The following is a 23,022-nucleotide window of genomic DNA, read 5'->3' as shown; positions in this document are numbered from 1 at the left end:
TTGAACCAGCCTTGCATCCCAGGGATGAAGCCCACTTGATTGTGGTGGAAAAGCTTTTTGATGTGCTGCTGGATTTGGTTTGCCAGTATTTTATTGAGGATTTTTGCATCAATCAGGGATATTGGTCTAAAATTCTCTTTTTTGTTGTTGTGTCTCTGCCAGGCTTTGGTATCAGGATGATGTTGGCCTCATAAAATGAGTTAGGGAGGATTCCTTCTTTTTCTATTGATTGGAATAGTTTCAGAAGGAATGGTACCAGCTCCTCCTTGTACTTCTGGTAGAATTTGGCTGTGAATTCATCTGGTCCTGGACTTTTTTTGGTTGGTAGGCTATTAATTATTGCCTCAATTTCAGAGCCTGCTATTGGTCTATTCAGGGATTCAACTTCTTCTTGGTTTAGTCTTGGGAGAGTGTATGTGTCCAGGAATTTATCCATTTCTTCTAGGTTTCCTAGTTTATTTGCATAGAGGTGTTTATAGTATTCTCTGATGGTAGTTTGCATTTCTGTGGGGTCGGTGGTGATATCCCCTTTATCATTTTTTATTGCGTCTATTTGATTCTTCTCTCTTTTCTTCTTTATTACTCTTGCTAGCCATCTATCAATTTTGTTGATCTTTTCAAAAAACAAGTTCCTGAATTCATTGATTTCTTGAAGGGTTTTTTGTGTCTCTATCTCCTTCAGTTCTGCTCTGATCTTTGTTATTTCTTGCCTTCTGCTAGCTTTTGAATGTGTTTGCTCTTGCTTCTCTAGTTCTGCTAATTGTGATGTTAGGGTGTCAATTTAGATCTTTCCTGCTTTCTCTTGTGGGCATTTAGTGCTGTAAATTTCTCTCTACACACTGCTTTAAATGTGTCCCAGAGATTCTGGTATGTTGTATCTTTGTTCTCATTGGTTTCAAAGAACCTCTTTATTTCTGCCTTCATTTTGTTATGTATCCAGTAGTCATTCAGGAGCAGGTTGTTCAGTTTCCATATAGTTGAGTAGTTTTGATTGAGTTTCTTAGTCCTGAGTTCTAGTTTGATTGCACTGTGGTCTGAGAGACAGTTTGTTATAATTTCGGTTCTTTTACATTTGCTGAGGAGTGCTTTACTTCCAACTATGTGGTCAATTTTGGAATAAATGTGATGTGGTGCTGAGAAGAATGTATATTCTGTTGATTTGGGGTGGAGAGTTCTGTAGACGTCTATTAGGTCCGCTTGGTGCAGAGTTGAGTTCAATTCCTAGATATCCTTGTTAACTTTCTGTCTCGTTGATCTGTCTAATGTTGACAGTGGGGTGTTAAAGTCTCCCATTATTACTGTATGGAAGTCTAAGTCTCTTTGTAAGTCTCTAAGGACTAGCTTTATGAATCTGGGTGCTCCTGTATTGGATGCATATATATTTAGGATAGTTAGCTCTTCATGTTGAACTGATCCCTTTACCATTATGTAATGGCCTTCTTTGTCTCTCTTGATCTTTGTTGGTTTAAAGTCTGTTTCATCAGAGACTAGGATTGCAACCCCTGCCTTTTTTTGTTCTCCATTTGCTTGGTAGGTCTTCCTCCATCCCTTTATTTTGAGCCTATGTGTGTCTCTGCATGTTGGATGGGTCTCTTGAATACAGCAAACTGATGAGTCTTGACTCTTTATCCAATTTGCCAGTCTGTGTCTTTTAATTGGACCATTTAGTCCATTTATATTTAAGGTTAATATTGTTATGTGTGAACTTGATCCTGTCATGATATTAGCTGGTCATTTTGCTTGTTAGTTGATGCAGTTTCTTCCTAGCATCGATGGTCTTTACAGTTTGGCATGTTTTTGCAGTGGCTGATACCGGTTGTTCCTTTCCATGTTTAGTGCTTCCTTCAGGAGCTCTTGTAGGGCAGGCCTGGTGGTGACAAAATCTCTCAGCATTTGCTTGTCTGTAAAGGATTTTATTTCTCCTTCACTTACGAAACTTAGTTTGGTGGATATGAAATTTTGGGTTGAAAATTCTTTTCTTTAAGAATGTTGAATATTGGCCCCCACTCTCTTCTGGCTTGTAGAGTTTCTGCTGAGAGATCTGCTATTAGTCTGATGGGCTTCCCTTTGTGGGTAACCCGACCTTTCTCTCTGGCTGCCCTTAATATTTTTTCCTTCATTTCAACTTTGGTGAATTTGACAATTATGTGTCTTGGAGTTGCTCTTCTTGAGGAGTATCTTTGTGGCATTCTCTATATTTCCTGAATTTGAATGTTGGCCTGCCTTGCTAGGTTGGGGAAGTTCTCCTGGAAAATATCCTGCAGAGTGTTTTCCAACTTGGTTCCATTCTCCCTGTCACTTTCAGGCACACCAATCAGAAGTAGATTTGGTCTTTTCACATAATCCCGTATTTCTTGGATGCTTTGGTCATTTCTTTTTACTCTTTTTTCTCTAAACTTCTCTTCTTGCTTCATTTCATTCATTTTATTTTCAGTCACTGATACTCTGTCTTCCAGTTGATCAAGTCGGTTACTGAAGCTTGTGTATTTGTCACATAGTTCTCGTGTCGTGGTTTTCATCTCTATCAGGTCGTTTATGGACTTCTCTGCATTGGTTATTCTAGTTACCCATTCTTCCATTCTTTTTTCAAGGTTTTTAGTTTCTTTGTGCTGGGTACGTAGTTCCTCCTTTAGCTCTGAGAAGTTTGATTGACTGAAGACCTCTTCTCTCAACTCGTCAAAGTCATTCTCTGTCCAGCTTTGTTCTGTTGCTGGCGATGAGCTGCGTTCCTTTGGAGGGAGAGAGGCATTCTGATTTTTTTTAATTTCCAGCTTTTCTGCCCTGCTTTTTCCCTATCTTTGTGGTTTTATCTGCCTTTGGTCTTTGATGATGGTGACATACTGATGGGGTTTTGGTGTGGGTATCCTTTCTGTTTGTTAGTTTTCCTTCCAAGAGTCAGGACCCTCAGCTGCAGGTCTGTTGGACTTTGCTTGAGGTCCACTCCAGACCCTGTTTGCCTGGGTATCAGCAGCAGAGGCTGCAGAAGATAGAATACTGCTGAACAGCAAGTGTTGCTGTCTGATTCTTGCTCTGGAACTTCATCTCAAAGGGGTACCCAGCCATGTGAGGTGTGAGGTGTCAGACTGCACCTAGTGGGGGATGTCTCTCAGTTAGGCTACTCGGGGATCAGGGACCCACTTGAGCAGGCAGTCCGTCCATTCTCAGATCTCAACCTCTGTGCTGGGAGAATCACTGCTCTCTTCAAAGCTGTCCGACAGGGACATTTACATCTGCAGAGGTTTCTGCTGCTTTTTGTTTAGCTATGCCCTATCCCCAGAGGTAGAGTCTACAGAGGCAGGCAGGCCTCCTTGAGCTGCAGTGGGCTCCACCCAGTTTGAGCTTCCCAGCAGCTTTGTTTACCTACTTAAGCCTCAGCAATGGTGGGTGCCCCTCCCCCCGCCTTGCTGCCACCTTGCAGTTAGATCTCAGACTGCTGTGCTAGCAATGAAGGAGGCTCTGTGGGCATGGGACCCTCCAGGCCAGGCATGGGATATAATCGCTTGGTGTGTCATTTGCTAAGACCCTTGGTAAAGCACAGTATTAGGGTGGGAGTTACCCAATTTTCCAGGTGTTGCATGTCTCAGTTTCCCTTGGCTAGGAAAAGGAATTCCCTTCCCCCTTGCACTTCCCAGGTGAGGCGATGCCACGCCCTGCTTCAGCTCTCGCTGGTCGGGCTACACCTGCTGACCAGCACCTACTGTCTGACATGCCCCAGTGAGATGAACCTGGTACCTCAGTTGAAAATGCAGAAATCACCCGTCTTCTATGTCTCTCACACTGGGAGCTGGAGGCTGGAGCTGTTCCTGTTTGTCCATCTTCTCAATAACAATTTTTTAAAAGCCCAGGCTCAGATGGTTTCACTGCTGAATTCTGTTGAGGTTTTAAAGAAAAACTAACACAAATTCTTCTCAAATTACTCCAAAATATTGAGGGGGAAATAATTTTTCCAAACTAATTCTATGAGGCCAGCATAACCCTGAAATCAAAGCCAAATAAGGACACAACAATAAAAGAAAACTACAGGACAATATTCCTGATGAGCCAGATGCACAAATCCTCACCAAAATACTAGTAATCCAAATCCAACAGGAAATCAAAAAGATCATATACCATGATCAAGTGAGATTCCCAGGGATGCAAAAGTTGTTCAACATATGCAAACCAATAAACACCATACCTCTCATCAACAAAATGAAGGACAGAAACCATATGAACATATCAATAGATGCAGAAAAAGCATTTGATAAGGTAAAACATGCCACCATGATTAAAATTCTCAATAAATTAGGTATAGAAGGAAAGTACTTCAACATAATAAAGACCCTATGAGACAACACATAGCTAACATAATATTGAACAGAGGAAAGCTGAAAGGCCTCCTTTAAGATCTGGAACAAGGAAAGAATGCCCATTCTCACCACTCTTATTCAACATAATACTGAAAGTCAGAGGCAGGGTAATTAGGCAAGAGAAGGAAATAAAGGGCATTCAAATTGGAAAAGAGAAAGTCAAATTGTCCCTCTTTGCACATGACATGATTGTATATACAGAAAACCCTCAAGACTTTTCCAAAAACTCTTTGGACTGATTTTCAGTAAAGGTGCAGAATGTAAAATCAACATTAAAATCAGTAGTGTTTTTATGCACGAACAATAAACTAGGTTAAAAAAAACAAGAAAACAATCCAATTTACAACAGCTACCAAAAAATACCTAGGAATAAATTTAAGCAAAATTGTAAAAGATCTCTACAAGGAAAATGATAGAACACTGATTTAAAAAAAGAAAAAAACACAGAAGAGACGCAAAATAATGGGAAGATATCCCACGTTCCTGGATTGGAAGAATAGTGTTAAAATGATCATATTACCTAAAGTGATCTATGGATTCAATGAAACCCCTATCAAAACACCAATGACATTCTTTACAGCAATAGAAGAAAAACTTTAAAATTCATATGAAACCACAAAAGAACTCAAATAACCAAAACAATATGGAGCAAAAATAACAAAACTGGAGGCATCATACTACTTGATTTCAGAATATTTTATAGTATAGTAACCAAAAGAGCATGATACTGGCACAAAAACCAATATATAGATTAATAAGCAGTATGGAGAACGCAGAAATTAATCTACCTATCTACAACCAACTGATATTTGACAAAGGCACCAGTAGCATACATTGGAAAAAGGACAGTCTCTTCAGTAGATGGTACTGACAAAAGTGGCTATCCATATGCAGAAGAATAAACCTAGATCCCTATCTCTTAGCCTATACAAAATCAACTAAAAATGCATTAAAGAACTAAATGTAATCTTACAACTATACAACTACTAAAAGAAAACAGGGGAAATTCTTCTGTATATTGGCATGATAAAAGATTTTATGAGCAAGACTTTGAAAGCGCAGCAACAAATACAAAAATAAACAAATGGGATTACAAGAAACTACAAAGCTTCTGCATAGCAAAGTAAATGATTGACAAAGGGAAAAGATGACTTATAAAATGGGATAAAATATTTGCAAACTATACATCTGACAGAATATATGTATATTATCCAGAATACACAAGAAACTCAAACATCTCAACAGAAAAAACACACAAACAATCCAATTTTAAAAAGTGCAAATGACCTGAACAGACATTACTTAAAAGAATATATATACAAATGGCCAATAAATATGTTTTGTCTTGACATCACTAATCATTAGAAAATAACAAATCAAAATTATAATATCATATCATCTCACCAAGGTTAGAATGGCTGTTATCAAAAAGACAAAAAAAAAAAAAAAATGACAGATGCTGACAAGGATGTGGAGAAAAGGGAAATCTTTATACCCTGCTGGCAGGAATATAAACTAGTATGGACTCTATGGATAGCAGTATAAAGGTACCACAAAAATCTGCAAATGAAACTATCATATGATCTAGCAATCCCACTACTGGGTATGTATTCAAAGGAAGGAAAATCAGTATACTGAAGCAATCTCTACACCACCATGTTTATTGCAGGACTAGTCACAATCGCCAAGATGGGGAATCAACCCAAATGAAAAATGAACAGATAATGAAAATGTGACATAAATGCACAAGAGAATATTATTCAGCCATAGAAGAATAAAATCCAGTCATTTGCAACAATATGGATGACCCCGGAGGGCATTATGTTAAATGAAATAAGGAGGAACAGAAAGTAAAACGCAGCATGTTCTTACTCAGATGTGGAAGCTAAAAATGCTGATCTCATGGAGTAAAGAGTAGAACAGAGGTTACTAGAGGCTGACAATGGTAAGGAAACGGGTAAGGGGGATAGGCAGAGATTTGTTAAAGGATACAAAATTACAGCTAGAGAGGAAGCGTATGGTCTAGGTGTTCTATACCACTGTTGCATGACTATAGTTACAATAATATATTATATATTCTCAAATAGAGAGAGGATATTGAATATTCTCAACACAGAGAAATGATAAATGTTTGAGATGATGGATATGCTAATTATCCTGATCTGAAAACTCTACATTATGTGTATCAAAACACTATGTATTCCCACAAATATGTACAATTATTAGGTGTCAATAACAAAAACAAATAAAAAGTAAAGAGTAAATTAATGAAAATTGAATAAAAAATAAACATTCAGTCCCTCAGTTACACTTGCCACATGACAGGTGCTCAACAACTGCATGGCTACTGGCTACAATGATGGACGGGGAGTCAGAACATCTCCACCATCACAGAAAATTATATAGGATGTTACTGCTACATATAGGATGGCATGCTTCATTGAGGCATAGACTTCTGCCTCAGTATAACTGGCCAGCTAACAAAGCATTCAGCTCCTTACTATAAATTTATCTTCTTATTAATACAGATTAAACATCTTACAGCACAACATGCTTTGACACCTCCTGAGTGCTTTGGTTGATAGTTTTTATTTCTTTAACGTAGTTTTTCCTCTGAAAGGGAAAAAAATTGTATTTCTGATCTTTTGTCTCAAGGAAAGACTTGCTATTTTTCTTCTTCTTCTTCTTTGTGTGTTTGTGTGTGTGTGTGCACCTCAGGCTCTTTGTCCTTTATCCCCCGAGTCTCCTCCATAAGGGTCGTATCTTTGGGCCTACAGTGCAGGCCATTTGGACGGATGATGGGTACTGTCAGGGAGGCAAAACATCCTCTACCTTCTTAGGATCTTCATCTGAGAGCCTGTGAATTAAACTAACAAAAAGCAGATCAATAGGAGGAAAAGCATACAATTTTTATTAAGATTTATGTGCATGGGAGTTCACAGGAAAGAAATGAAACTCAAATAAACAGTTAGAACCAGGGGTTCATAGACCATTTTACAATTGAAAAGGGGATCTGGGCTTCAAGGGGCAACCTATCTTTGGAAGCGACTAGGAAACCTATGGGGGGAACTGATGACAGACAAGGGCTAAATTAGCAAGATGTTTATGCAAACTCCTCTCAGTGTTGACTCTCCATCTTTTATGAGTGCTGTTCGACTCCAGAAGTGGGGGACACATCCAAAAAGGGAATTTTATGCTCTGATTATAGGCAGATATGGGGAGGGCAGAGAATTTTGCTTGGACCTGCTGGTTCACACTTGTCTTCAGCTCAAAATCATCCTTACGCTGAGGTGGCATATTTTGGGATAGTATATTCCAGAAACCTTAAGGACATACTGCCTGAAGTCAGGGTGGATGGAGCAGCTCTGCAGTGGGTATGCATTGGGTATGTGTTCGAGGACCAGGTTCAAATGCCCAGCACAGCTGTGACATTCTCTGTGAAATCTTGGGCATGTCCCTGCCGCACTCTCCAGCTCAAACTCCATAGTGAAAAGGGAAGGAGGCTGGAGATGTGCTCTGTGGCCCCTTCCATATCAGACCAACAAAAACACAGGGACAACACCACAGGGATGAGCAAGGCAGGGCTCTGGAAGTGAGAGAAGCTGTCCTGGCCCACAGGGAACTGACAGTGTGGCTGGAAAGGAAGAGTGTGCACTGTAGGGTAGCAGTACAACATGGCACAGTGTCAGGAGCCATAGTGTGCAGTCAGCCACTAAGTACTCATGGGCATTGGGGATGTGCAGGCTGGAGTCATCTACATTAGCTTCAGCAAGAGGAGCTGCCATGTGACTCCACTCAAGTGAGGTTAGTTTACTGGGAAGGGGGCCAAGCACCAGCACAGTCTGAGGCAGGACTCGCATGGCAGGCAGTGCTGGGGCCATGGCGTCTAGACATGTAGGAAGCTAGAGACGGTGGTAAACATCGATCATAAGAACTTAATGCAGGCAGAGGCCTTTTCCTGAGCCGAGAAGTCCAGTTAGACAAAGTAGCTGAGCTGCTAGGTCAGACAGTGACGAGAGCACAAGGCCACTTGCAGGAAGTAGCTGGAGATCTCTGCTCCTTTTTTTCCCTCTTACTTGACTATCCTCCTCGTGCCTAATGACAGGTTGGGCTCCAGGCCTCGTGGTCCTCTTCCTCAGAAACTCCAAGTTCTCATCTCCTCCTGCCTCTTGTCCTTCTTCCTGGGGCTCCTGGGGGCTCTATTCCACAGCAGGACCAGGGACAAGTGGGTCTTCAGAAGATCGGAATTCCTGCCCATTTTAGGTGTTGAAGTGACCCTGTTATCTCAACAAGACACCATGAAGACTGAACGCACCGAGGGAGAGCTCGCTGATGTAACACTAAGGAAAAACCAGCCCTGTGAATTCCACACCTACAGGGACATATCCATGGCCACTGTGCAGAGCAGCAAGCAGACCTGGGATGAACGAATCCCTTGAATAGCTGCAGTCATTGCAGTCACTGTGCTTTACACCTAGCCATACTAAGATTTCTTAAAACTTTGCTGTTTGTTATGTATCAAGCGATTATTCATATGCTTTGGGTAAATCATTTCTATACATATTAAAATCAATCTTTTACACTTAGAATGCTTTCAGATTCACTGAAGAGTTGTGTAGGTATTGCACACATCCCTGATGTGCTATGTTCAATGTCTTCTATTATTAATATAGTCCACTAGTATGCTATGTATCTCACAATTAATGAGTTGATATTGATACATGACTATAATTTTACAAAATTGATGAGTAGAACTCATGTATTTATAGTGCATGGTAGGATAGTTTGATGTGTGTATTAACTGTGAAATTACTAAATCAAGCAATACCACATACACCTAACTTTTTTGTGGTGAGAACATTTAAAATCTACTCTCTGTCATTTTCAAGTGTACAATTCATAGTTATGAACTGCACTCACCATACTGTGCAATAGATCTCTTGAACTTATTTTTTCTGTCTAACTTAATTGTGTTTCTTCAACAATACCTACCCAGTCTGTCCAATCCCCAGCCTCTGCTAATGCTATTCTACTCTGTTTCTGTGGTAGATTTTATTAATCGAAGTCCTTACTTCATTCAGATTTCCCTGGCTTTTACCTCATGTACTTTCTGTGCTCCAGGATCCCACCTAGGACACCACATTGCTTTTAGTCTTCATATATGCTTAGGCTCCTCTTATCCGTGGCAGATTCTGAGAATTATTTCTTAGTTTTGATGGCCTTGACAGTTTAGAGGAATGCTGCTCAGGTATTTTGTAGAATGTCCCTCATGTGGAATTTGTTTGATGTTTTTCTCCTGGGGCTAGTGGCTTTGGGGAAGGAGTCTGCACAGCTAATTGCCCTGTCATCACATCAAGTCAATGACACATTCTAACAACCAGAGTTATCCCTGTGGTTCTGCATCTTGGTTGCCTGGCTGCCACAGTAAGTGTGAGGTTTCTCCACTGTACATTTACTCTTCTCCTCCTTCCCCATGCCGTCCTCTGGAGGAAAGTCACCTGCACAGCCCATGCTTTAGCAGTGGGAATTTACACTCCCCCTTGAGAGCAGAACCTATAAGAGTTGTTTGCAATCTCTCTCAGTTCCTTCAGGCTGCTATGAGAAGATGCCTTACACTGGGGACTTTATACATAATAGAAATCTCTTTCTCAAAGTTCTGGAGTCTGGGAAGTCAAAGATGAAGGTGTCAGTGGATTTGTTATCTGCTGAGGGCTGCTCTCTGCTTCCAAGGTGGTGCTTTCTGGCAGTAACCTCAGTTGACTGAAGGTGTGAACACTGTCCTCACATGGCAGACAGGGCAAATCTGCTTCCTGCAATCTTTGGTATAAGGACATTAATCTCATTCTTGAGGGTGACACCCTCATGACCAGATTTTCCCACAAGATCCCACCTCTTAACGCTATCACATGGAAATTAAGTTTGAATATAAGAGGTGGAGAAACACTAACATTCTGAACACAGCAGGATCCTTATACATGGGATATTTGTCTATTCTCCTGCAGTTCTTTATTCAGTCATTTACTTACATCAGCATGGACTCCTAGAGTTTTAATATACACATTGGGTGGTAATCCAGCACCACTTGATTTTGTTGCTAGATAGTTCTCACTTTGGCCATTTTCTTCTACCGTACATTTTACACACATGTTGTTCTTTCATCCACTCATGTATTCATCCAACAAGCACTGATTGAGATGATCCCAAGCTCCCATAACTGATCCACTCCTGCCTGCCTTCCCCTCCAAATATCCCTGACCAGCACTCTCTTTCCTCCCTGCTCTCCTGGCCCCACCATTCCCAGGGTACATCTTATAATTCCTGGGATTAAAATTTGCCCTCTACAAAATGTCCCATGATCAAAACTCATCATCAATTCACCATGGCTGAGACCAGAAGGACTCAGGTGTCTGGTTATGCCTCCAAGTGCCCTGACCACCTATAGGAAGTGCATAGAGAGAAGGAAGGAGGGATGACCCAGCTTTATTCACCAGCTTTATTCTTGGCCATCCTGAGAGCTGCCCCTAGCAACAGAGGAGCAGTATGATGGGCTGGAAGGCATAAAGCAGCAGACGCAGGGAGAAGTTCAGTAAAAGGCAGCAGAGCAACACAGGAGGGCTGAGGTGACCAGGCCCAGAGACAGGCCCTGTAGCAGATGGCTGCTGTCCAGGCCTGGCTGCCCCTCCTCCCCTGGTCTGCAGAGCCCGCCCTCCCAGGCCAACCATTTCAGTCAAGGCATTGACCTTCCTCAATTTTCCCAGATAAGAGACACTGGGAACCTGGGGCAGAATCAGGCAGAGCATCTGACTCCCTCTCCTGAGAGGACTCCCTTTTTTATCCTCTCCTCCACTGTCAGAAACAGATTTGGGCTGGAATGGCCTGGGAGGGTCCACACCCGCTGCTTCCACCTGTGCTGCTGCTGCTCCTGGCCTCAGGTAACATGGAAGGAAAGAGGGCAGGGGGTATAAGGAGTGGGATGAAGAATGAGTGGGGCAGGGAAGCAGCGTGGCTCTGTGACCACAGGACAGAATTTAGGGGCCCTCTTCCATGTGTGGGCATCAGAAGTAGTTCCCTCTCCCCTTCCCGAGCCTGTGATGGGGGAGGTTGGGTCCCTTCAGAGCTCTGACCTCGGTATCTTTCTGCAGGTTCCTGGGTAAATGGCACCGTGCCTGAAGAACTTCACAAACACCCAGGACAGACCCTCCTCCTACAATGCCAGTACTCACCCAAGACAGGACCCTATCAGTCCAAGACCTGGTATCAGCAGACATCTCCAGATCGGTGTACCATACTTGTCACCAGCTCCAAGCCCCGGACAGCAGTTCAGAAGTCTCGTTACACAATCTGGGATGAGCCCAACGCTGGCTTCTTCAACATCACCATGATTCAGCTGACACAGAACAACTCGGGATTCTACTGGTGTGGAATTTACAACACTTCCAAAAAAGTCATCACTGTTCTTAGAGATATCAATCTGGTGGTGTCTCCAGGTGAGCGCTTTTCTTGAGGAAATACCTCTGTGCCACCCCCCAGGGACCTGAAGGAAATGTCATGCACCCCCTCCCATGCTTCTGTCATCCCCCATCCTGCCAGGTCTTCTGCTCTGACCTGAAGGGAGCAAAGATCCTGTCCCTAGACATGGACTCTCACCTCTCCTTCACCTGGCACATTCTGGCCTCAACTGTTGGGAAGATACCCCCAGAGATCCCTGGACAGAGACACAGTCTCTCTGTCATTCTGCGTCTCTCTTTGTGTTACACAGGCACACCCACAACTCTTCTTTTCACACACACACACACACACTAACACACACATACACCCACAGCTCTGTTATGCAGATCTGAGGCACAGGATACTCCCGGCCTAAGACATCCTGAGGGTCTAGCTCTGGGCCCCTACCTCCTCTCATGTATGGGGTAGACCCCACTCTCTTCTGGGCCCCTGGAGAGTCATTGTCTGCTTTTTTCTTTAGCCCCAACAACGTCTCCTATGTGGACCTTCCCCCGGCTCGCAACAAGCACAGGTAGGTTGGAGGCCTCAGTGGGGGGAGATTAGAAGGGTCACCAGGCAGCTTGGGAGCCTCAGATTCAGGGAAGGGGAAACCAGGGAGGACTACCTCTGAGGACTGATCTCTTGGGGCCTGGGCCAGTGGGAAGCTACCTTCAGGGCCTACTGACTCCCAGGGAGAGAAACATGCACTATCTGATGTGATCAGAAGATCGCTATGTTCTCATGATGTTGGGCAGGTGTCCCTAGAGGGAAGTCCATATGGGACACCTTGCACACGTGTGTCCCAGCCCTCCTGCCACTGGCCTCCCGCCAGCATGGAGAGGACAGTGCCAGACTTAACTTTAGCTGGGTATGGAGATTTCAGGCCTCAGTTACCCTTAGCCTGAGGGACCCTTATGAGCTACCTCTGGTCCTTCTCCCTTTCCTCTCACACTTTTGGGACCCAATCCCATCCTTTATTCTGGTCCCCTGGGCAGCCACTGTCTTCTTTGTATCCTCCTTAGTTCTGATCACTTCTCCAGAGGGGACCTCTAGCCATCCCTCCATCAATGGCTCTCAGACCAGATAGGTCAGATATTTTAACAATGGGAGAGCGGTCTTGGGAAGGGAGGACCTGATTAGCTCCTGAACCTTCAAATCAGGTCCAGGGCATGCAAGGATCCTTCTCTGGTGGGTTGGGTGGGTTGGGACATAGGTTACAGCAGTGGAGTCCCCAGGCCATGACTCCAAGTTTGGTAGAGAGGAAAGGGGAAGAGGATGCAGGTTGTTAATTGTGGAGAAACCATGGAAAAGACAGTTCAACATGGATTTCTGCAATGAGACAAAATGGAACCAGAAAATGTGGAAACTGGAGGCTGTGTTGGTGTGTTGAAGGGTGAGTGTGAATAGAGTGACTGCAGCCTGGGGCAGATGGTGGCTGGAGATGTCAGCCAGAGAAAGATGAGAGGAATGCTCTTAAATTCTGCTTCTATCCTTGTAGTCATGGGTTTTGAGGCCATCACGGCCTCCCCTTCACTGTAGGAATAGGCTGCAATAGACTAGGTCACAGGTGCTCTAGGGGACCATGGAGCACAGCAAAAGCCATGAGCGACTGATGAAAATAGACAACCAACCGCCAGAGCATTTGCTCCCTAGCCCTCTCCTCCTGCAAACTCCAGTGCGGGTGGATTACAACAAGACTATCTCTCAGGGAGTTTGAAGGTGAAGCCCTAACCAGAGAACAAGCATGGCAGCTAATGGGGGTCCCTGGGGTCTTGTGCTCTAGGGCAGTGGTCCCCAAGCCTGTTAGAAATTGGGCCATATATTAGGGAGTGACTGGCGAACCACTGAAGTTCATCTGAATTACAGCCTCTTTCCATAGCTTGCATTACCGCCTGAGCTCTGCCTCCTGTCAAATCAGTGGCAGCATTAGATTCTCACAGTAGCATGAACCCTGTTGTGAACTGTGCATGCGAGGGTTCTAGGTTGCATGCTCCTTATGATAATTGAATGGCTAATGATCTGTCACTATCTCCCATCACTCCCAGATGGGACCATCCAGTTGTAGGAAATCAAGTTCAGGGCTCCCACAGATTCTACATTACGTTGAGTTGTATAATTATTTCATTATATATTACAACATAATAATAATAGAAATAAAGTGCACAATAAATATAATGTGCTTTAATCATCCTGAAACCATCTCAACTCTCATGTCCGTAGAAAATTTGTCTTCCACAAAACAGTTCCCAGGTGCCAAAAATGTTGGGGACTGTTGCTTTAGGACTTTTTTCTCTCATTTTTAACCATCAACGGCTAGAGGATTTAGTCTTCCGTTCTTCCCCATTACCAGATCCGTATCTAATATGCCCAGTGGAATCTGAATTCACAAGCCAAAATACCTAGGTTTCTTAGTAGAAGCACTACCTTAAAAGAATGGCAACCACCCAACAATAGAAACCTGTGAAGCAGAACTACGGGAACTACCCATTCCCCAGGAACTTAAGTACCTGTGATCAGTCTGGCTAAAGGGGTGAGGGGAAACATGAACTATGTGGATCATGAGGACGATCCATTGGAAAAAAAGAGCCAAATACTAATCATAGTTGTGAAAAATATTATAGACCACAATATATGTGATGAAGTATGGTCGTGGCTGGCCAGTGAGCTATAATAAGTTGAGGAATTCTCACAGAAGTTCCTGGAAAGAACTGAAGATTTAAAAATCAAAGAGAAGTTAAGAGACATGAAGGAAAAGAGTAGATGTACTAATGTATGGGTATCAAGAACCCCTGTGGGAGATAAAGGATGAAAGAAAGAAATATTTGAAGAAGGAATCCAGGAAAGTTTTTCAAAATTATAGAAGAAAAGATCTCAAATTGAAAAGATTCATACATTGCCAAATAGGGGAAAACAGCCAACACACACACAAAAATACCTCTACATCCGTTATGTAAATGGGAAGAACTTAAAAAGCAGAGGGAAATGTCTGAACGCTTTCAGATCACCTACAAAAGAATACGAATTAGACTTCTTAAGAGGAACACTAAAGAAGTCCATTGAGTAATATTTCTAAAGCACTAAAGAAAAACTTTGTATCCAGTGTTTTGTATTCAGCCAAATTGTCACTCCAATGTGAAATCATAAAACCTCTGGATTCTCCAGGTCTCAGAAGGTTTGCCACATGCAGAGATCCCCATTGAAAACAGTCCTGGAGGAAGGATTCAGCTAGGATGAAAAATAAACAATGGAGACGCTGCTAGAAGTGAGGGAGTAAGTGTGCCCAGTATCTTGGGAAAGTTTATTTTTATCTTTTTTAATTCATAGAAATGGCAGCTAAGAGCAAAATGAAGAACAAGAGAAAATACATTCATGGTCATTGAAAAATAACATTCTAGACCAGCACTCCCTAACCTTTATGGCACCAGAGATTGGCTTTGCAGAAGACAATTTTTCCATGGACTTGGAGGTGGGCGGTGGTTTCAGGATGACTCAAGCGCATAACATTTATTGTGCACTTTATTTATATTATTATTACATTTTACTATATAATGAAATAATTATACAACTCACCATAACGTAGAGTCTGTGGGAGCTCTGAGCTTGTTTTCTTGCAAGTAGACAGTCCTATCTGGGGGTGATGGGAAACAGTGGCAGATGATCAGGCATTTGATTTTCCTAAGGGACGTGCAACCTAGAAACCTCACATGTTCATAATAGGGTTCACGCTACTACAAGAATGTAAAGCCACCACTAATCTAACAGGAGGCGGAGCTCAGGCAGTGATGAGTGCGATGGGGAGGCCATAAATACTACGAGGCTTCCCTTGCTCACCAGTCACTACCCTCCTGCTGTGCAGCCAGATTCCATATATTATGTATGCTTTATAAAATACAGTATTCATAAATATAGTGTATAAGTGCACATATATATGTTTATAACCCTCTACATAATAAAAACAGATAGTATACATTCTTTCAAACACATGGAATGTATTTACAAAAGGACACCTTGTATGAGGACATATAAGAAGCGTGAAGAAATTCTAAAGAATCAGTATGACACAGAATATATTCTCCAAACCTAATGCAATGACATTAGGAATGCATAAGAGAAGTAAAGATAAAATAGCACTTTTCAAACTATTTACTGATACATTCATATATGAATGTTTAAGTATGCAATAAATTATAATATGACCACTATATATCAAAAAGTATGAGGCATACAATATTAGGGAGTAATCAGTACCTTTGAATACATTTGCTGGAAAACATGAAAGCTTTCAAATTAATGAGCTAAGGAAGCATCTCAAGAAGATGGAACATGAGCTTCAGAGCAAGCCCAAAGAATCATGTAATTGAACGATTGAGAAAGGAGATCACAGCAATTCATAATTCATTCTTTAAAAGTTTACTAAGATAGACATGTTCTTGCCAAGACAAAAGAAGATAATGAATAAACAACAAATCAAAGAAAAAGAAGAAAATAACCACACACTCATTCTACAGAGATTTTAAAATAAATAAATCCTGAATAAAATCTTGTTGTTTTAAATCCTAGAAGCACACAATTTCCTAACAATATAAACTGCCAAGATTAACACAAGAAGAAACAGATTTCAATAGATGAATAAATAGGAAAACTGAAATGGTTGATGAGACCCATCCTCACAGAAAATTCAAGACTCACATGGTTTTCAGGAAACCCAATTTTTAAAGAAACATTTGATATATATTTCATACTAGATGTTGCAGAAAATAGAAAAGAAGCAAAAACGGCCCAGGTCATTTGAAGAGGTTAGTGTCATCAAAATCTCAGAACTAATTAAAGGGGATACAAAAAAATTACATTACAGGTTCATTTATCTGATGCACATGGGGTCAATCCCCAAATTACCATTAGCTAACTGAATTCAAGAGTGCATTGAAAAGAAGACTGATTAAAACCAAGGAGAGTTTTATCACAGAACAAAAAGGATTGTTCAACTTTACAAAATCTATTAACATAAGTCAACCAAATTCATAAACTACAGGAAAAAAAGTCAACTGCTGCACAAAAAGCATTTGGGAATATTCTGCACATTTGTGTTATATGAAAAGGCTCTTAATAAAATAGAAATAAAAACAGAAAATTTGGTAAAGATTGTACACCAATGATTACAATAAAGATTACTTATTGGAGGTATAAACTCAAATTAAGGATTTTCACAGCTACCATAAATGTCTTCTAAAATATTAGAGGTTCTGATCAATGCTTGAAGGAAAGCAAAACAGGTTACAAGAAAGAAGATTAGACAAGAAGAGGAAAAACTGTCATGACTTGCAGATGATGGGATCATCTACCTAGAAAAAGAATGAGAAACAACAAACTATTAGTTGTCACAAGAGAGTTTAGCAAGGCTGCCAGAGACAAAATCAACTGACATACATTACAAATCGATTGCTATGAGGAATAATCATTTAGAAAAATAAGATAGTTTTCATTACAGTCACAGTCTATAAAGTTTCTAGAAAGAATTAATTTAACCACGACCTATTTGGAGAAAAGTATAAAATGCTAAAAAATGACACGTGATCTGAATAAATAGAAATAATCCATGACTTTGGAAGAGGCAGTAACATTGTAAAGATGTCAATTTCTCCCAAATTAAAGAGTCTTCAAATGTAATCCCAAACACAACTTGTTTACTTTTGTAAAGAACTTGAAAAATTTACTCTAAAATTATACAGAAAAAAAGAATATACATGAGTAGCTAAGTCAACCATGAAAAAGTGAAAATAAAAAGAGGTCACTGACTTTACTATATATTAAGTAACACTGAAGCAGAAAGTTACTGAGGCTACAAGAGAAAAGCAGATTTGCTGGGACAGGGTATTCCTAGAATCAGAGCTAGGCAGGCCAGGAGTGGGGGCTACACAGAGGGGACCAGGGAGGACCCCTGGGACCAACAGACAGGAGGTCTAGGTCTGTGTTGTCACTGCTCCTAAGGGTCTGGTCAGGTCCTGTGCAGTCTCTAGGCCTCATTCCCTCAGGTGTGATATCTTGGCTTGTCTTGAAGATGCACTTGGCTCTGATTCCTAAGAGGCTCCTGATGGTCCGGTCCTACCTGACCTGGTTAGGGAGAATTCCTGCTCCCCTGGCTCTATCCCTCCCCTTCCCTGAACTCCAATCCCTTGTTCTTCCCCTGGCCAGCTTTTTCCTCCATTCAAGACTTTGAGGTTCCTTCTGACCGGATCCCCTCTCAGTCCCAGAGACCTCTGTGGCTCCTGCCCCACGCCCCTGTGTCATAGTCAGTTCAGGGTGAGCCCTTCTACAAACAGCTTCAACCACAAAGGGCCTGCCTGGCTTAGGGACACCACAGGAGGTGGTGACATCCTGGCCCAAGTCCGTCCTCCTTTCTCCTTCCTCCCTGTAGGAAATCAAGTGCCCCCGCCTGCCTTGGCTCAGGTGGCCCCAGTTTGCTGGTCTCTGTGCTATGTGGACTCCTCATGGCCAAGGGCCTGATGCTGTGAGTCCTGTTTGTGTTCCTGACCTGCAGGTGCCACAGGTGAGAGGGGCCTGGATTTGGTCTAGGGGGCAATGGAGCTGGGGCCAGATTCTGTTCCTAGAAAGATGGCTAGGAAGAAGCAGCCAGATCACAGAGCCAGGAAAAATGACAGCTGGGAACAATTTAAATATCTGCTTCCTTGCAATCTCTGCCTTCTTGCAGACGCAGACCTTAGAAAAAGACAGAGGCTTTCTGGGAGTCCCATCCCAGGGCTCTGCCTGTGTCTCTGTCCTAAGAGGAAAAAAGACCAGGAGGACAAAGCTGAGAGTGCCTGGGTAGAAGGTTTAGGCGACAGGAAGGGAAAGGGAAGGTAGCAGAGGACTGGGAGAAGTGGGGGGAGGGGCGGGAAAAGGAGTAACAGGTAACAGGGACAGGGTGAGACAAAGGATCAGAAAAACATCACTTCCATTCATGACTTTCCCCCTCTTGCCCCGTCTCAGGACAGCCGTGACGGAGGTTTCTGATTGTCCCAGCACAGTCTTGTCCCAGGACCCTTGGGTGCATGAGCCACAGCGTGGATCCAGGATGAATCCCAGTTCTTCCCCTGCCCAGCTATTGGGAGCTGCCCTAAGCATCAGGCCCCACCTCCCCGTGAGGAAAGGCCAGCATTAAGCCTGTTGGGGAGAACTTTCAGCTCCGTATCTCCGCGGTGGTGATCCCTCACCCCTGCCCGGAACCCTCTTAGATCTACTTCCGCTGCCCTGCCTTCTGCCATTGGGAAGACCTGGGGCAGGGGTTTCTGCATCCGGGTCAATGCCCAGCTCAGCAACTTCAGCAGCGCCTGGTCTCCTCTCCAGCACTCTTTGGTTCTCTCAGCCCCGCCCGGGCAGGTCTCCAGGATCCCTCCCATTTTCCCTGTTTGTTGCCTGTGGTCTGCCCGAGAGTCCTATGAATTTCCTCTTGTGCTTAATTAAATTCAGCCTCTGAACCGAAATGTGTCAGGGGCAGCTGAGCAAGAAAGCAGGTGTATCCCCTCAACTTCCTCCCCTCCCACCTCGGATATCCTAAATGAGAGAGAAATGACTTAAAAATAAATGATAAAATTGAAACTAAGAAAGGCTGTAATCAGCAGACTGAAAGCTGAAGAAGATCTAGAAGTAAAAGAAAAAATTAGATGAGTTAAAATGACATGAGCAGGCGACTCAGTAGCCTAAAACAGGACCCAGAACATTCATCATAAATGGAATCTGATAATCTGGGGCCCAAATTCTGTTTACTTAACATGTGAGATTCATAGCCTAAAAGAGAAAATCAAGTTGAACTAACGATAATTGATGGTAGGTGAAAGATAAATGTTTTAGGGAAGAGAAGAGGAGCACACATTTATGAAGCAAGAATAGGTACAGTCATTTTCCAACTAACATCTAGTGAGACTGGGATTGACCACTCAGAATGGGGGTCCACCATGAACAACCAGTTTGAGGTACCAGTGCATAGCAGCTGAATGCCAGCCCTGAAAAAGACCACTATAAATAGAGCACCATTTTCTTTTGCTCTTTTGGGGACGAGACATCAAACAAAAGTCTCTTCATGTATATCTCAGCTCCTGCCACATGATCATCACCTATCTGTGAGAGGCATCACTTTTGCTTTGTTTCTTTATTTTTTTAATCCTCATTCCTTATTTCCACTTGCCTTCCTCTCCGAGGCAACCACTCTAATGCGTTTGGCATGTAACTTTAAATTTGAATGTATTCTTATAAAACATGCAGTATTTTTTTTCTGTGACTATGTTTAAACTTACTTAGAAGAAATCGTGATAGACCTTTTTCATATGCTTGTCTTACTCCTTGCTGGGCGCATATACACAGTCCACTTTTTTTCAGTGCTTATTCCGTTGTGTACATATCCCATAGTGCATCATTCCCAACCCAGCGTGCATGTACTTTTTTGCCTTCACTTCTTTATATCTTAAATAATGCTGTGATGAATACCCTCCTTCACGTTCTCTTGTGGAATCATCTGAGATTTCCTTTAGGACTTATACACAGGTGGCATCAGCTGGGTTGTAGGATCTCAGACATCTAATTAATACTGCCAGCTTGTGTTGCCTGAACCAAGAATCTAGACACTAGCGATTATGTGTTTTCTTTGAGTCTATGTGAAGTACATAGCACAACCCTTGGAATGGTATTGCCAATAAAAAAAAAATGGACGGCAAAAATAAATGTAGCTGAGTGATGCTACGTGGGGCTAGATATATGATGATCTCTACTTTTGTGTATGCTTGGAAATTTTCATAATTAAAATGATACCTAAAATTAAACAATTGTGTCTTGAAGCCACTGCTATTTGGTTTTCAGTCGTATGTGGCTGACCCCAATCCTTTCTTGATTTATTGAACTTTTACAACTGCAGTGGGTTGGGAGAAGTTCACTTGTAGTATGGAAATATTGAGCTTCACTTAAAGAACATTGGTAGTGGGATAAAAATGGACTAAATAAAAATAGATCTTCTTTAATCAGATGCTAAGAGCTAGCATTTAGCTATAACTTTTAAATATTTTTTCTTAACATTCTTGGCCTCAAAATTGTCATAATTCCCTTAACCACAATTTTCAAGCAGGTGGTAAATTCTGTCATAAGCTAACATCTAAAAAAAATGTATCTTTCTTTAAAATTTTGAACATTTTTTATGGTTTTCTTATCTTCATAGTGTTGCTATGGAAATGTCTGATAATAATCTGATAGTTATTCATCTTTACTGACCAATTTTATCTCTGGAACATTTTATAATTTTTTTTGAAATTTTTATTATAATGTGTTTAATGTGGGGTAATTATCCGGGTTTTTTTTCTTTTTCTTTTTCTTTTTTTTGGGGGGTGAAAAAGTGGGATAAGAGTCAGGGAGTGGTTGGGAAGCCCACACCTCTTAATGTTTCTCTTACACTTTCTATCACTTTATTCCTTCCTACTGCCTTTAGGGAGCTCTCCTTGACTCTTTCCCTTATGTACTCATTCTTCTGCTAGTCATTGCATTCAGAGTTTTCTTTCCACAATGATGATTTTCTTAATCAATATTTCTAATTTTTTCTTCTTCATTATTGCTTGCTCCTGTTTTATGCTTCTAATATTGTCCTGAGAATATCTACTATGCTCTGAGAATATCTACTATGCTTCTTTAAATCATTGTTCTCCCACTGGTTCTGCTTTCTCTGTAATAGATTATTCAATTTGTTTCTCTATAAGAAATTTGTTCAATTTGTTATCTTTTATAGCATTTGGTAATTTTTCTTGCGTTCTCATCTTTCATTCCCTTCCCACCCCCTTTTTTTTTTTTTGAGGATCAATGAATTACTACAGATTTCACTACCTAAGGAAGCCCCAGAGGTAAATAGAGTTGATGAGTTTGCCATAAACCGTCCAAATATATAGATACACTTATTATATCACAAAGATAGCCATTCACATCAATGAGTTTATTTAACAATGAAAACAGCATATATTTAACTATTTGGAAAAAATTAAATGCTACCCTCTTTTCCTACTATAATCTAAAATAAATTTTAAATAGATCAAAGAATTAAGTGTTAAATGAGAAAATATTAAATAACTAAAAGAAATAACTTTATAAGGATTCAATTCTAGTAAGGATGGGCATAAGCAGCCAATATAAGAGACACAGAAATCATAGAGAAAAAAGGCTGAGAGATTCTCCAAAATTAAAATTTTAAAACTAATCTGTGTCCAAAGTAAGTCATAAAGAAAACAAACAAGAAAAGAACAAACTCAGTAGAGTTTCTTGGAATTAAACTAGAAATCAGTAGCAGAATAACAAAAGGATATTTGGGAACTAAAAACTATAATAACCAAAATTAAAAGCTCACTAGATGGACACCATAGGGTAGTAGAAATGAGAGGATATAATTAGTGAACTAGAAGACAGATCAAGAAATTTACTCAGACTGAACAAAGAGAAAACAGACTGAAAATAATTGAACAAAACCTCAGCTATCTGTGGTACATTACCACAAGAGCTAACTTTTGCATCATCAGAGTCCCAGAAGCAAAGGGGAAAAAGTGTGGGACTAAAAAATTATTCAAAGAAATGTCTAAGCTTCTCAAATTTGGTCAAAGACATAAAGTTACTGATCCAAGAAAGCTTTTGGGATGATGGCACCCTTCTCTCTTGATTATGGCATTGGATACCTGGAATTTTTAGAACTGTTCATTAAAAAGGTGAATAGTACTATATGTAAATTAGAACTTAATTTTTTAATGGGAAAAATAAATGTAAACAAAATACACTGTTATGTTAAGTCATTTTGAACATAAAAGTCTAATGTATACATATTTTTAATGACTTTGACCAATGCTTCCAAATTTCCCTTAAGAAAGGTTGAATCCAGTACATACTTCCTCAATCAGTGAATGAGTATTTGATTCCTTGTACCCTTATCAGCACAGTGATCCCGAGGGTCAGAGTTTCGACGATCCCTGGCTCAGTGCTGGGCACACTGTATCAGTTTCATAGAAGCATGGATTGCAAATGCATGAAGCCCCCAAAGCAACTTACTGTTCTAATGGGGGAAGGGATGAAGGAACATATTGCGTGTGTTGGGGAGGGGAGGTGGCCTCTGAACTCAGGGAGCTCAGGAAGTTCTGAGACTGGGTGGGAAACATTGAAAAAGGAAGAGTGA

The 23,022-nt window shown here is 41.4% G+C and overlaps 2 protein-coding genes across 2 annotated transcripts in view; one reads left to right on the top strand and one right to left on the bottom strand.

Moving 5' to 3' along the window:
- Positions 1-18,349, top strand: part of TREML4 (triggering receptor expressed on myeloid cells like 4) — a 50,257-nt gene extending 31,908 nt beyond the window's left edge. Inside the window, exons 2-5 of the mRNA XM_023212768.2 lie at positions 11,492-11,836; positions 12,319-12,369; positions 12,860-12,917; positions 18,250-18,349. Coding sequence (XP_023068536.2) covers positions 11,492-11,836; positions 12,319-12,369; positions 12,860-12,917; positions 18,250-18,349 — 554 coding nt within the window. The remainder of the gene's footprint in view (positions 1-11,491; positions 11,837-12,318; positions 12,370-12,859; positions 12,918-18,249) is intronic.
- TREML2 (triggering receptor expressed on myeloid cells like 2) overlaps positions 1-23,022 on the bottom strand; it is a 100,498-nt gene that overhangs the window by 51,274 nt on the left and 26,202 nt on the right. The gene's annotated exons all lie outside the window — the stretch shown is intronic.

This window comes from Piliocolobus tephrosceles, chromosome 5 (genome assembly GCF_002776525.5).
Source record: "Piliocolobus tephrosceles isolate RC106 chromosome 5, ASM277652v3, whole genome shotgun sequence".
Taxonomy (NCBI): domain Eukaryota; kingdom Metazoa; phylum Chordata; class Mammalia; order Primates; family Cercopithecidae; genus Piliocolobus; species Piliocolobus tephrosceles.
Note: the sequence above shows the minus strand (reverse complement) of the source record. Positions and strands in the feature narration are given on the sequence as shown.